At 38.1% G+C, this 16,708-nt stretch overlaps 1 protein-coding gene across 1 annotated transcript in view; it reads right to left on the bottom strand.

Annotated features, from left to right (window-relative positions):
* FAF1 (Fas associated factor 1) overlaps positions 1-16,708 on the bottom strand; it is a 167,906-nt gene that overhangs the window by 36,461 nt on the left and 114,737 nt on the right. Inside the window, exon 13 of the mRNA XM_028733519.2 lies at positions 13,439-13,593. Coding sequence (XP_028589352.1) covers positions 13,439-13,593 — 155 coding nt within the window. The remainder of the gene's footprint in view (positions 1-13,438; positions 13,594-16,708) is intronic.

Raw genomic sequence — 16,708 nt, 5'->3', positions numbered from 1 at the left:
TATCTGCTCCAAAGGCATTGCTAAAATAAAGAACAAATAAGAGAAAAATGGGGGAGGTGAGAGAGTGCTAAATGATAGGAATAAATTCTACTCCAATAATATATCTCCATATGCTTTAACATCTGGGGAAGCATGTCTACAATACATTCTCCTTTCATTCACTGCCAAGGCAAGCATGGACTTCTGTCACACATTCATGTCTGGTGGAATTCTCAACTTTCAGACCATTAACACTATTCATATGGCTGTTAACAGCACTTAGAACATTTAGAGCAAGCACTTAGAATGCATACACATCACACCATTTTACTATTACCTACAATAATTGTCTTGAAAGGCTTCTGGAAGTGCTGTAATGGAAGGAGGAAGAAAAGTGATGATGAGTGGGGTCTAGGGAAGTTTTCCTTCCATTTTTGGGTCCTGCGCTCTGGTGTGAGACAACTGACTTACACCACAGGGTGGGACAAAAAAAACCTCCTGTCTTTTGGTAGCTTGGAAGCCAAAGCAGGACATCTGGGATTGGGATCAGAAGCCTTTCATGGAGTTTAACAAAATAATCAAACAAAAATTTGAATATCCTCCAATACATATTAAGACACTAAAAACACTGCATCAAATTGCAATCACAAACTTTATCAATACAGTAGCAACAACATATCTGTTGGATTCCAGGTAATATTTAACCTCAAAGAGGTCATGGTCAATTGGCTTTGGAAAACTGACAATAAGAGGGACAAGTTAATCCCTACAGGGAGAGAGTTCCACACCTGGGGTGTGACGACAGAGAAGGCACCATATGAGGGTAACCTCTGCTTCACTGCATCTCCTGAAGTATTTTTGAACAAATCTTTCAAGAGTCCAACAGAATTTCAACACTGACTTTCGTTGAAATTTCTAAAAATGAATGAAACTGACTGAAGTACCACTTCCTGGGATTTCAGAAGTGCTAGAATCAGTTTCCTTAAGATAAGTCTCTTACTCAGGCAGAAAAAAAGAGATCTACTTAGAATTCTGCATGCTGTTTCTAATTTTCAAACACAAAACATTTAACCATGTTTTAAGCACCAAGCTCCACCTGTTTACCAAGAGCAGGAAAGATAGAGAAAGCAGTTATGATTGCAGTAATATACTCACACTTACTTGGAAGTAAGCCCCATTGATTGGGTCATATACAAGGTAACTGGTATCTCAGTTACAACTGCTACATATGCACCAGAATAAACTACAAGGCTCAAAGTAATGTAATGATGCCTTTTAGTTGAATCTTTAGATGCTGAATTTGTCATCAAGACACAACATACAGTACCATCCTGAATGGTTGTGTGCGCTGGTATTGTTGCATTAAGTTGTGTGGATAACTATGAACACACCAAAACATTAGGGCTCAAAACAACATGGAATGGCACCAGAAATCTATCATTTGTGACATCTCACTTCACAGAAACATCACTTCTGAAATTACCATGGCTCTGTCACACTGTATTGCATGGATAATTGAACTCATCCCAAAAGAACTCTAGCAAACCTAACTTTTGCTGTACTTCACATGACTATACAAATGACTATACACATGACTATACAAATCTGCAAGTATTGTGTATTGTACCCTTTACAAGGTATCAGCAACTAAACTTAAGAGCTTCAGAGTAAAATACAAATCTAGAAAAAATAAATGCCAACAGAATAAAAGTTGGGGACTTATTTAATTATGAAATACATATACTGCTTTATACCTAGAGATAATATTTTAATATAAAATTTGTAAGTTCAATTAGTAGCAATAAAAATCAATGACTTTTACTCAAAGAGTTATGCTTCTGGATATAGTACTAGCCTTCTTCACTTTCATACTTACTAGTGCAGTCTTAAAACAATAATTCTAAGCTTTTGGCAAAAAAAATGCCTTCATCCATTAGCATACTGAAGTCTGGCATTAGTATTCTTAACACGATCCTGAATAAATGAAAAAACTGATAAAGCTTTTCTCTTCCATTAGAGGACTGTTTGAAATTAGCATTTCTTTCAAGAGAAAAGGGTAGCTTATGATATGTTTTCAGATCTGATGGTAAAAAGTAAATGTCATAATAATAATGAATTATGAAAGACCAAATGCAAATATAGAATGCTTTAATAAGATCCAATTTAATAAAGTCTGTAAAAATAATGGACTTTTAATAACACAGGTCACAAAAGGCAAAACAGTGGAAATTCTGAGGACTAGCCACTGGTACAGGCTTATTAATTCTTAATTATGTTCATGAAAGGCAACTTAAATCATGTGTTTTCTTATGCCTTATGATAATATTTTAGGTAACAACTGATCTTGAAATGTATGCACTATCTGATGAGCAAAGTCCTGTTGTCTCATGCATTAGAAGGTAAATCTATTTGAAAAGACAAGCGGCATTAAAATGTCACAGGCTGAGAAGCATTTGATATCAAAATCCAAAACAGAATCACGACACTTCGCTTTCCTATCAGCGGGAAAAATCTCAACATCTACACTTCAGAAACCTAGAATGACAAATAATGGAAGTCAAAACTAGGCTTGCTGTTGAGAGCTGCTAAAAGTCTGAAAACAAATTAGACCCAACTTTGAATCTCCACTGGCCTCGTTTCAGTAGAATATATAAACTTAAGATGGAAGCCACGGAACACATTTGTTTATTAAGGGTAAAATTAAAAAAATATTTCAGACTAATGGAAGTGTGTGCGGCATCATCATTTGAATGCATCATCAGGCTGCCACCACTGAATGGAAACTAGAGGGTTGTGATGCCAGAGACTCTCTGATGTTACTAGTGGGTGGTGTTTGGCAGCTGCAGAGACTTTCAGGGTAGTTTGCATTGTGCAAGCTCTATGCTCCTGGAAGAGGACAGTCAGATGGAAGATGTCCTTGGGCTGCGCTTTAAGCAAAGTTACTCAAGAAGACAAGCTGCTCCAAACTTGAGGATACAGAGAGGACAAATGGGGGGGGGGAAATCTGCACTGGATATAACTTTGCTCTAATTGTGCCATTCAATTGATAGCGTTCTGGCCCAGTCTGCGCACCATGGTAACCCAAACTCCTGCTTTGCTTCTCCCCTATGGCAAACAGGAGCAACAAACCACAATTGCTGGCTTACTGTTACATCTGAACTAGGGACTGTAGTTGACTTTGATCCAACATGAAGCCAAGATTTGTTCTCGGCTTACCAATTGTGGTGGGTATGGATCAACTAAACGACAATCCCAATTTGGAGGCCTTGTTGCTGGTGCTACCTCTGGCTTCTGCTTGGTTGGTGTTGACCCATGACATGGCTTTTTTGGTAGTGGCTCCCCATTTCTAGAATAGCCTCCTTGGTGAGGTGTTATTGTCTCCTTCATTATTGACTCATGCAAAATTTAAAGACATTCCTGTTTACCCAAGTATATGATGGCTATGAGCTACTGGCCATGGCAACCTTGAAATTAGTAACTGTGAAGCTATGTGATTGTTTTTAAAAGTTTTCAGTGGTTTTAAAAGGTTTTAAATATGTTTTTAATTTATCTTAAGTTGTTTTGTTTGAATGTTGTAATATTTGCTGCTCTGGGATCCTTTGGGAGGAAAAGTGGCATACAAATAAATAAAATACACTAAGCCAAGGATTGTGGTTTGCTGCTCCCACTAGGAAAGGAGTGAAGCAGGTGCAATCTTCACATTGGCTGTAAACAATCAACTATGGTTTACCATGATATAGAAACTGGACCAGTGATTTATTACCACAACCAAATTTAAATTCTAAAGAAATTAATCTTAAGCATCAATCTGGTAAAACCAATTTGATGAGCCATGACCTGAAGGTCAGTTCTAGAATTATTTAAGGTCAATCAAATCAGCCCCTTGAAGATAAGAGACAATATATGCTGACCTATCTGCTGGGTTTTTGGGTTTTTTTAAAGATAAAGCTTAAAAGTATCTTTCCTCATAGAAGAGATGCTTTAGTGTCTTTCCAAAGCAAAAAGAATACTTGTTGAATATTAAACACGTAAGACATGTAATTATTTAACATTATTAATTTTATACTCTGCAAAGTCAACACAAGTCTCATTAAAATGTTAATTTAAGAATAACATTTTATGTATTAATATTTAAATTTTAAATGTAAAACTGAAGGATGTGATATGTAATATTTAAACAGGGTATCTATGCATGATTGTCTTAGTACAGTCTGCATGTGAACCACTTAACCCCAACTTCCTTTAAAGACAATTGCTATTTTTTACTGGGCTCACACCATTTCTTGCTACATCTTTCTGCAGGCAATGACACTTTTATTGCAATCAGTCCAGTCAACACTAAACTAATTGTTTCTGTTTAGGAAGTTTATTTGAAAATATTAAGATTGTTTGAGGCTATGTGCCTCTTCATCTGTAACTCTCAGAGTAGATACAGTTGAGCTTGATGGACTAGCCATTAAAATAATACAAAGCGAAAGAAACATAAAGGCCCCATCCTGCTGTAAGCCACTATGACTAATTTACATATTACTTACTGTCCATGATTGCCACTGAAAACTTTCCCACTTGTGTATCCATATGGTGTGTGTTATCCTTAAAAAGGTGTTGTGGGCCAGGAATCATGTTCACCTGATGAGCAGCATCCTGAAAGGGGAGGAGGTGGAGTGACTCCACCTGCGGTTGATCAGCCTTCAAGGACTCAGAGGGGAAGGCACAGGTGAGAACCAACTGGCTTCAGCCTTCTTAAGCAGTTTCCAGCAGGAATCAATTGCTGGTAACAATGCTAGTAGTTCTTGGCCCTACCTTGCTGCTCCCTGCTCGTCTTGACCCTGGACCCAATGATCACTGGATTCCCTGACCCCTAGACTGTCTGGTCATGTGGATTGCTGTTTGCCTCACCCTAGGACTGGACCTGACTTTGAATGCTAACTCTGCCTCCAGGCATGTACACCTCAGAGACTCTCCCATTCCACTGAGCTCAGCAACCAGACTATGACAAAAGGTCTCTACCTTTTTTTTATCAGTCTACAAGTGTGGAGCATTTTAACACTAGCATCACAAAACTATGAAGCAGTTAGAATGCAAAACTGTGCATTTAAATGTTCCTCCTCACATCATTAATAGCAGGGAAGGGTTTTGAAGTGGCAACAACAGGTGGAAATTGGTCCTGAGAAGTACAATGAAGAGTGTGGTAGTTCTGTTCTCTGTAATGTGCCATTTTGCAAATCTACACAAATAGAACAGTAACCATGGGTGAGTTATTCATAATTCATTTGGGGAAGCAGAAGACTGGCAAAGGTCATTCTTGAGTGATAAAATCGCCCCAACCTTGCCCATGGCCAAGGAGTTACTGTGATGAGGCTCTAGCCTGCTGACTAGAACAGTCTATTCCTCCCAGCTATCTGGCTTCTATTAGCTTTGTTACAAGTTGAGAGAGAAAGGAAAGAAGGAAGCATAAAAAAAAAGAACAGCTCTACAGGTTTGGAACATTTTAAACTCAGGAGTTAATCATCACAGCAAATTTATTAGCATACAGTTATGGTTCCACTTATGTGTGGGGCAGCAAAAGAGGTTGGAGAAAATATTTTGGGGAGTGGAAGCAGCTACCTCATATTAGCCCAGGAGAAATACCAGATTATATAACCTCTTGAAGATCAGTGGCTCTGTGTGGGATTTTAAATTCAGGTAGCACTTCAAGCATGAGGGGGGCATGACACTGTACAGTATGATCCAAGAAAGGGTATTCTTATAATCCCTCTGCAAATGCAGTGCTAGTTACTGCAATGCCCGATTGTCAAAGACTCCATACTTTAAAAAACTAGGTGTAATAATCTTGTTGCTTACTGAGTCCTCCTGATAAGAAAAAGGCCAAGCACCCACATAGATTCTGTTAAATGTCTTTGTGATTTTGATAACAGAATCGTTGAGATATTACTGATGCAGCTGTAGGCTTTTGTAAGTGTAAATGGAATTGTGCCCAAATGCCTTCACTCTTTTTTCCTCAGAGGCCGGCATCAGCCAACCACTCTTCTGCATCACAGCTCTTTTACAAATAGCACCACAGGATCCTATTCTTTTGCACCTTCTGCTCTACAAGTCTGAGTGATGAAAGGACTTGACACTGAAGATGTTTAGGCCACGTCGTTATCAAAAAAGTCATGATGCACAGTTCTACAACAGGATTTTCCCTCTTTATAATGCCATGACAGTCCTAAGGTTTCTCAACACAGGGGAGCACTGGACCAACTAAGGCTGCAATCTTACACGCTTCCCTTAAAGTAAGTTTTATTGAATTTGTGGGACTTAGTAGGTATGCAAAGGATTATACTGTTAATGATGTATTTAGTATGGGCTAATCAAGGTGCAGATGAAATGCCAGAAGGTTACAGCTGTAACGTATTTTTTATGAAGCAAATACAACTTTATATATTTCCAGAACCTGGTCTCTATCTTGATCTGAAAAGACATTGGTATTAATTTGGTAACCTCATGCAGGGATGGAGTCTACATGCTATACTACATAAAAGGCTTCTTTTGAGTTAAAACAACATATACTTGGATCTTAAGAGAATGTATTGCGTTAATTTCAATCCCATAACTAAGGGCCTTCTGTACAATCCATCCAACTATACTCATCTTCACTGGAGCCTTTGCACCATAGCCTAGCAAGTTTCTTTCAAAGGCAAGGATGCAATATCCTGCTTCTCTGTAACAGACTGGGAGTGGTGCACATAAATCTAATAGTTATTCATGCATGTATGTTTTCGTCATGCAACAAAGAGATCAAGTTGTTGTTGTTGCTGTTAAAATTAATGGTTAAAATTAATGGCCATTAAAGTGGCAAAACACTTTACTGAACAGCAAAGAGGGGAGCTAATAAAGAGTTCCTTTACTCAAATCGTACAGCAGAGGAATGCATGGTCACCAACAAATCAGCATAATAATTAAAACAGTTCTGTCAGTCATCACTAACTGCATCAGAAAACCACCCAGGGCATACCTCTAGCATCCAAACAACAACATACTAGACAGACAGCAACGCCACTTGTGATCCACAACAATTTCTTACAAACTTGCTACCTGTTGAAAGAATTGCATTTTTCCAGATATGACATACTGCAAATTTGAGTACAGGGAAACAGTGATTTCTCCACAACAGGATATAATTTTGAAGAAAAATATATGGACTGTGAACAAAAATGAGAAATCAATACATATTTACTGTGCAATAAGAATTTATTTGTGAGGGAAAGCTTTTTATCAGTTTTCAAGACTCTAGTTTTAGGACTTTTCCATTCTAGATTTTGATTTTTCATTTATCTAAATACTGAACCTAAACTGATCTATTTTAGAGCAGGGATTCCTTGCTGCATTGCATGATGCTCTCCTATACATACAGAATCAACACAAGGAGTAGAATACCAGCAGGTATGGTGAATGGTTTAGAAGCACTGCAACGTACACCAAGGCTGAAGCAGCTTCAACAGTTCACACTGACGAATTGTAAGCCAATGCCACCCCTTTCCTGATGACCCCTGCAATTGAGGGGCTATGGAGTAGGAACCCAGGACTGAGGCCACTGCTCAACTGAATGGCATGGAGTAAGATGTAACATCACAACAGTTTCTGGAATGTACTCTTGTTTAATTCATTGACTAAAGATTCTGCACATACAATCATTTCAAGAGCAGAACAGCTGTCCGTCAGCGGTACAAGAATTCTGCGTATTAATTTGATAAAATGAGCCTAGGGAGTATGACTGGCATGCAATGTTGGGGGGAGTAATTTAAACAAAAAACCAAGCCAGATCAAAGGAGGAAAGCTGTGCACCTTTAACATTCATAAACCTATAGGTCATCAATCACAACTTTCCTTTTCTAGATGTGGAGCCCTTAATGTCCTTTTGATACATATTTCAAAACACCTAACAGGGTATCCTCTCAAAGAGTATATATGTTTAAATATGGATTTTCCTTGTTTAGTAGACATATTCAGCATTACAAACAGCTCTTGCACTATCTGAATACAGGCTGTGTGAAGAGACAATCACCTTTCATCCCTTCCCTTTTTTCTTCATTTCTTGCTATTAGGAAACCATTCACAAGTGCAACCCTGAACAATGTTATGCAGTAATTATGACTACATGACAAAGAGATGTGAACAATTACTGAGGCTGTTTTGAAACCCTATACTAATAAAGTCATTAGATGCTGCCCTTGCCATGATCCTTCTAAAAGCTTCTGAAGTTACAAGAACACACAGCATTGTTTGTAGGGACAATTGCTGCTGGCAGAATGCAAACCTTGAGTTTAACCATGCTTCAAATTGATCTTGACATTCTGTTAAGACCACCACTAAAATCAAAAGCAAAGGAGAAAAGGAGAAAATGAGCGGGTGGGATATAATCAAGAAACAGGAGGGTTCCCTCCTCAACTTCTCTCCTCTGCTTCTTCTACAAAACAAGCCACAGACAAAATGACAACTTGCCTGGTAGTAAATCTTTATTTCTTAAAACATTAATTAGACTCCTGACCCGGGCACCTTTAAGCACCTTTGATAATTATGTTGTTGTAAGTAAATTGAACTGTGTTTAAATTATTATAGACAAAATAGAAGCAATTTTTGGCAAACTTAGACAAAAGTCTAAGAATGGACTGCTATCTAAACAGCAACAGATCCAATTCTTTTGCAAGTTACCTCTTGCTAAACTTTATTTCATTCCATGAGAATCCATCAGAACTGAAGGCAAGTGAGTGATGCTTAAACTGGCTGCTGTATTTTTCATGTCTTCCAACTAAATCACAAAGTGACTTTGATTTAGAACATGTATTTGACTTAAAATGGTTCTCTCCCACTTTCTCTACTGATTTAAAAACATTCAGAAGTGGCACAGACCAGACTAAAAGGGCATCTGCCATCACTTGCATGTGCACGGAGACCAGTGCATACAAAAGCAGTAAACCTACTGGTTTTCATTCAGATGAACTAGCAAAAAGGATGTATGATCTGTGAATTTGGCTAATTGTTCGGTCATGGAAATAAGGAAATGTGTATGTCAATTACCCCTTTTTTAAGCTGAGACACTAAAGGAGAAAGAAACATTTTAAAATAGACTAGCAAGCACCGGCCAAGGAAAAGAGGATTTGAAATATTGTACTCAAGGGCTCGGGGCTAAACACAACAAACAGACATGTGTTTGGTCAATGAGTTTGATCCTGAATTGCTGATGAGTTATAACCATGTGCATAAAAATTGATATGATTCTTCAGTAGCTGCTATTATTTAACTTGCATTTTATTTAACTTGATAAATTAATTGTGGCTTTGTTGGTTTTTTATAGTTTATGTCAACCACTTTGGGTGCAAGAATAATAAACTTTATTATTATGCTAACACTAATAAGGCCATCAGGTAAGGATAAGCATCAGTGCTCCACTGTGGACTTCCTGGCCCCACATAATCTCTTTCAATCCTCCATCATAATGAGAGGAAGGTAAAATGCAATTTTAGGTCTGACTCTTTCTGCAGATAATAGCGGCTCTGAATAAAGGCTGCAGAGTGAGGAAATGGAGGGAGAAAGAACCAATCGGCTGCAGTAGTAATGTACCTGGTTTGGCAATCCAATTGTCCGCTGTTCAAATTGGACGATACTTTGTGGAAATATGCATACAATAGCTTGGATTCTAAGAAAAGCGAGCAGAAGGAAGTTCACAGAAGGAAAGGTCCCTTCCTCCCCTATCCCAGCAGCCACCAGTGCTATCACCAGCTTCTCCAGAGGATCAGGGGCTCCTGAACAACATGGAAAAAGGTATGATGGGGGTTTCTGGAGGAGAGAGAACCCACCAAAAATCATGTCTGACCCTCCAGGCAGGAGGAACAATTTTTCTATGAATGTCTTTCCACCCACTTAAGAGTCCAATACATTTGCTTTAATTTTCAATAAAATATCTAACCTTAATCTGTCCTCATACCACCAAAGTGACAAGTCCATATTAAGTTAACAGATATTTGTAGATACACATAACAAAGACTATCAACAATCATAGCCAGGACTTTATATTTTTAATATATTGTGTTGGGAAGATCGTAATTTAATATTACCCCATCTGTTAGATTTATAAAGTAGCCTTCACAATTTTCATGTGATAGCACTATGATCTCTAGTTAGCAATTCCTCACTATCCCCATGCTGCATGAATAACCCTGCAGCCTAAGAGTAACCTAACCTTATATGTATATATTAAGTATTAATTGTATTTTGACCTTCCCTATGCTCCACCTAGAATGGAAGCATGGCTGGGAGGGAGAAGAGAAGGCTCTCTCAGTGGCTGCACCCAATATCTTACCTCATGAAATGTGGCTGGCACCCTCTGTCACAGTTTTTCACTGGTTGTTGAAGACTTTTTTTCCTGACAGGCTTTTCTTTTATGAGGTTGACAATGTTGTAATGATTTTTTAAAAACTGCTGATGTCATCTCTTTTGAAAAGTTTTTTTGCTCATTTAATTAAATCTCAATCTTTATAGGCTGTAAGACACCCTGAGCAGAGTGTATTTATACAAGAAGGGTGGTTCTAAATGCTCTAATGAAATAAAATTAAATAAAAAATAGTTTGTTTATATATAGCCATTTGAAAACTGCTATACAATAATTCCTTTGTCATAAACTGATAGCAAAACCCAAAAGTGTAAGCTTAAGCATCTTATTGTATTTCACAATCAGGTTCTAGATCCATTGAGAATAGCTATAAAGCCTTAAACAAGCCCTTTATTAAGTGTTTCTAAAAGTGTCATAAGGAGTTAATAGGACACAGCTGTACAGACTCTTTCTAATAAGCAGCTTCTGTCGCTTTGGTCACCACAGGTGTCTCTGTAACCTGCAAACTCTTATAACTAGTGTATCAAAGTTGTGCTACTTAATAGACTTCTTTAGTAAAACACAACAAAGCAATGACATGCCTGTTGATTGTCAGTCATAAAAAAACCTCCCTCAAACACAGATTTTCAAAAGAAACTACACTGCAATTTTTTGTCATTGTAAAATAAAAGAAACTAGAGAATTACACAGAGACTAGAACAATACAACAGCAGGCAGTCGACTGAACTTAGCCACTGCAGATGGTTTAGAAATAGTGTTTCCTTCGACACCAAGTTGTGGGATAAAAGGAAAGGAGGGAACTCCCTACTCCCAGTGAATGGCAGCATGTAAGATTTAGCCCAATCTCTTGTCCACATATTTTGCCGTGTTAAAAAGCATAGTTACTTCATTCATATCTGTGTTAGAAAGTACTTTTTATCCCTCTTTTCAATAGTAATTAAAACAATTAAAAGCATGGGTCAACACTGTGAGCTAATCTAAATTAAATTAAGATTATGGTAAATGCATCCAAGTAGTCTGTGGAGTATTATGCAAGAACATTGCATGTTTCAGTCTTAATTTGAAAAGTTAACTGCAATTAACTCATTTGTAAGTTACCGGGCGGCATGGTGGAAGAATGCACATGTCAGTGAACTAGTCCGATAGGAACACAAAACCATGTGATTTCTTAAGTGCTCTGTTTATATTAAGTAACAATTATCAATAGCAACATGGAATGAGACCATCCTTGAAGTTAATAAAAAGGAGATCAGCTACTACAATTTTAAGATCCTTCCATCATAAAAATATATAGACATAGGCTCATTGGTACATACAATATTTCTAAAGACTATCATGATGAATGACATAACCCACACATTCCACCAGTTACAGAAAGAACTTTGGTAAGGAACTATTGCCAGCAGACAATTAAGTGCAATCTAAAGCCCAACAACTGTATCACCATATGGGAAAACTTCTGCCTTTATTTATCACAATTAGGCTGCATTTGACGAAAGTCAAATGGATCAGATTAAATCCAGTGTAGCAATTCTGGTTATTATTCATATTACAAAACTTTCCCACATGAGCTCAACACAGAGGCCCTTCAAACTAAACTTCCTGTGGTGTATTAAAAAACTATTAATAACAAAGAGACAGATGGGAAATGGGTGTTTGTAGATGGTTCTGGTATTACACTTACATATCTATGCAACGCAATAGATTCTATACAGTTCATCAGGATGTGGGAACAGGTTGCAACTTGCTTACACCCACGGGTCCATCCCACTGCTTTATTCTACCCCATAACAGAAAGTTCTCTCCTTTCTAAAGTCCCCATCCCAGACACAACAGATCACTGCACCAATCTGCAGGAAGTTTGTTACACTTCCTTCTTATACCACCATTGAACTCATTCTCCAAGTCTGAATCTTTATATAGCCAAACTGGCACCACCACACACAAAGGGGAAGTATCATCAGGTGTGGAGAGAACCCAATGGCTTCCACCCAAAATGAAAAATCTTTAGGAAAACACAACCCTGAGGAAGAAACCACAAAACAGGTAAAAGAGGACTTGGTATGTGTCAATGGGCACAGAATGCTGATTTAGTATTGGGGGCTAATAGACAGAAAATCAAGTGGAGGAAAAAGAATAGGACAGAGTATATGCTGAAAGAAGGCATGACTGGTAGGCTAGAAATCTGAACTGAAGAAGGCCACACTGGCCCAGTTCACATTACATATTAAGCATTAGTTAAAACTATGAAGTAAACAATTTGAATGAGCAGCATGCTAGTGCATGCTTCTCAAAAGTGGATGCATTTCAAAAGTCCACATTATGCTGCTCCCCTGTTCCAGCTATGCTGGTGAGGAAACAAGTCAGACTCTGGCTTCTCATTAAGTATACCTGCACTCATGGCTGTTTCTCTCCAAGATTTGTTCTTGGCTTACCACTCATGGATTCTTTAGGTGAAATAATCTTCATATTTTTCCACACATGGAACAGCAAGCTAGTTAGTTTCCTTCCTGGCATGGAAGCAGCAGGGATGGAAGAAGAGTGAAGAATGGGCATTTGAGCAGTGTGTACCAGCAAGCTCATTCACATTGAACTATAGTTTATTTTAACAACGGTTTAATATGATGTGTGAATCAGATCACCGCATCTCTTTGTTGAAGGTTCCACTTGTTGATAATATGCTTTCCAGGTCTTCATTGGGTGATGGTGACTCTAAATGTATCCTCCAAGGCGCCAGAAAAGGATGCAGTCATAATGCCTCTCACTCAGATATTTCACTGGTTCTCTTGCTCACTCTCCTCATTCATCTACTAACCCTGGCAGACAGGAGGAAGAGAATGGCCCAGGAGACTTGTGAATGAACAGAGTGGGGAAGGGTGTGTTGGACGCACAGTGGCTGCATCCTGAAAAGATTAGCCTGTGAAAAGTAAATCACTGAACAATGCAAGATAAAGGTGGGGGGGGGGGAGCAGTCCCAAAATCTATTATTTAAACAGACGGTATACTATGTAACATATATTATAAAGATACACTGAGTTTCTTGAGTTCTTAAAACAGTTTAATATTCAACTCCAAATTATTTACCTTGCTCTGTTTGCTTCTTTTGTCATATCCCATGCCCAGGTTATGAAGTTCTGACTAAGGTAGGAGACGATAGATTCGGCACAAAGCATTTGAGAACAGAACACGTTGGTTAGCACACTTTCATCATGGTGGAGGTAGACAGCAAGCAGCTTTCTCTGAAAAACAGGGGGGAAAGTGTTAGCATGGTAATTTTAATTATTTGCCCCCCACTTTCAGATATAAGTGAAATTTCTGTCTCAGCCCTAACCAAATATTTTGGAGGCATCCTATTGATATTGCTGGAACATCCTTTCAACAATCTCAGCACCCAGCACTCCGCTGCTGCTTCCATAGAAACAATTCTTTGTTTAATGGTATTTGGAGAGAAAGTGAACCACTCTATTCTTGTGATCAAGAACCCATGGCCAAAATGTTTATTTAAGAACATTTTTTTCTACAGAAATAATAATGTTGTGACTATTATATAAAAAGAAGAAAAGCCATGTTTACATTCTGTCATGATCATCAAAATTGAATTTAGAATTTAATCAGTTGCAAATACTTAAAGTACTACTGTACAACCAATAGCTGATTTTAATGTAATGGCATTAGGATAGGAGGTTTACTATGCATTAGGGGGAGGGAGAATTAAACAAGGGATGTAGTACCACATTTCCTTTTGTGCACAGCAACACATACACACAAAAAATGGATCTAGGGAAATTGTGTATTCAAAACTTTCTCTGGATCTGGGGCAAAATCTCTCATTTACTTGGGTTGTAGTCCTATGGAAAGAGCATTCCTGTGCAAACTAATCCCTGATTCCCAGGCCACATGGGTAAAATTATATTGTGAATTGGGCAACATCCATCTGTTCACAAAAGGGATCCAGCAGAAAGGGGTGAGGCAAGGCAAGGCAATTTCCCTTTCCCCAAGCAGCTCACAATGCTACCTTCCACACTGTTTTGCAGGGTACCCAACTCTGGAGCAGCATGGGGGCTATATGGGAAAATAGCCTCACCCACCACTAACCCCTCCACCCAAACTCCATTCATGGAAAGTCTCAATCTAACAGAGTATATTTATCTCATAACAGCACTGATTTTTGTAACAATTTCCTTTTTAAACTAACTAAATTGTTGAGTTTACAGTAAGTTTAATAATGTTACTCTAGCACACAATGCTGTTGCTTTGTTTTACCCAACTTCTCAGGGGAAATTGATAACTACCAAATTGTCTAGATTCTGAATTATGTTTGAAAATACAGTAGCTGATATAAAAAGAAAACTCACCAAAAAAATTCTGATACCACACAACTCATAGCATGGAAATGTTATATAAAATTTTACAACATAAAATTTCTTTCGTTTAGAATTTAGATAAACCTAAGTATTAATTTCACAGGTAGTTTAAAATCGTAATTTCATAGGTAGTTTTGTACTGCTGGCAGTTTCACAAGAAGCATTATTCCAGGAGGCTGCAGTGGCAAAGCCCACCATAGAAAGATGAGGTATAGTTCCGTTCCTAATATTTCAGCTTCTGTAGACAACAGACAAATTTAAGTGAAGCTTATTAAAATATTGTCCTGTAAATAAGCCCAAAAACATTACCAACCTGCAACTTTTTTCAACTAGCCTAAGAAAGTAGGAGCCTGTATTTCCATGGTGGAAATGTGGGCTTCGTTTTGTAAGTGCCTTCTACTAAATGGACTGATGTGGGGAAGAGTTTTGCTGACTCCAGAAGAAGTGAATCCCATTCATCTGCTGCCAGCATGGGAACCAAGTGGGTTGGTGGAGCAGGGATGGCCTTGTCCACCAGCCTGCTCAATTTCCTTACAGCCTATGGCTACCTGGCAAGCTGTTCCGACATAAGGCTATTAAGCTTCTTCTTCTTTAAGAGACACGAGTAATAATGAGCAAGCATCTTTCATGAAAACTATTGTCTTTTTATGATACATTCAAATCTGCCCCACAAGGAATTGGCCAAGATGCAATTAGATCAACACATAATGTGGGTTCTGAAATTGTGTTTCTGGAACACATTTTAAAAACAGTTTGCAATATGGCAAGAGGCAGGGGTTACAGGGAGTAAGAAATAGCACTGGGCATACCCAAAGTAACTCTTTGGATCAGAGCCAATGTATTTAACCAGCTAAAAATTGCCAGTTAAAAATAAATATGTTGAATGCATAGAAACATCTGTTCTAACAACATATTCATTTTAAATCAGCACATTTATAAAATACAGAGTTTGTGTAAGTCCTCAAAATCAATTTTAAAAGTATAAAACATTTCAACAGTAGACTTTGGAAAAGGGATTAGACATTTACATTAATGTTTGTCTGCTTTAATTTAAAAAGCGATTCAAAACCAAGTACACATGCACCAGAAAAGGCCACCAATAAGCCTAACATGCACAGTTCCATATAAGTGCAGCCAACAATGTTGACTGAAACTAAACTTGAAAATCCAGGGCACTAATGCACAATATCAGGCAATAAAACAGCATCTCAGTGGTGATATTTAATTTAAAAAAGAAGAAAGAGGCAGGAGAAGATCAGGCACTGTCTGTTTTGGAGGATCAGCCATTCTGCATTTCAAAGCGTGGATCTCTGCAATATCCAGGTTACTGTGCTAGAATCTCCACTATTATATAGCAGTTGTAAGAGAGGGAGGGCAAAGATGTGTTTACTCAGTGATTAGGGCCTTAGAATAAGCCGCTAGCTCCTAGAGAGACAGCTCACCACTTATTCATTTGGGCCAATTCACAAAGCCTAGAAAGATTAAACATCCATGCTGAGAAGACAAGCGAATGCAGACGGTGAAAAAGAAATAAAAATTCTTTAAAAACTCTTAGATGACTTCATTATTTTTTCCACAAGGAAACTTTAGGAAAGTGTTTAGTTAGAGAAAAACCCACATTGACCTCTCCCTAAACCCTTAATCTTTCCTTTGTGGTGGGACTGCTTTGTGGTAAGCGGATGGCTTTGCTCTCCTCTTTTCATTGGGAGCAGAGAAAAAAAGGCTCTTGAGAAACTCCTTTCGTCCCAAAGAAACAACCCCATGAAACTGTTAAATATAAGATTCCATGTGAATGAACTTTCCAAAATATGTACAGTTTAAAGCTAGGAGTTGAGGCCAAATACTAGAAAACAAGGCAGGTGCACACTTTAGCATATGTAAATTAGGAAATGGCCAAAAATATTTAACTACCCCCATTTATCGATCGAAATGCCATTTGGATTTCAAATTCAGATCATTCAGTTTTGCCATTTCTGTCTGCAGTTGACTG

The sequence above is a fragment of the Podarcis muralis genome, chromosome 5, assembly GCF_964188315.1.
Source record: "Podarcis muralis chromosome 5, rPodMur119.hap1.1, whole genome shotgun sequence".
Classification (NCBI taxonomy): domain Eukaryota; kingdom Metazoa; phylum Chordata; class Lepidosauria; order Squamata; family Lacertidae; genus Podarcis; species Podarcis muralis.
Note: the sequence above shows the minus strand (reverse complement) of the source record. Positions and strands in the feature narration are given on the sequence as shown.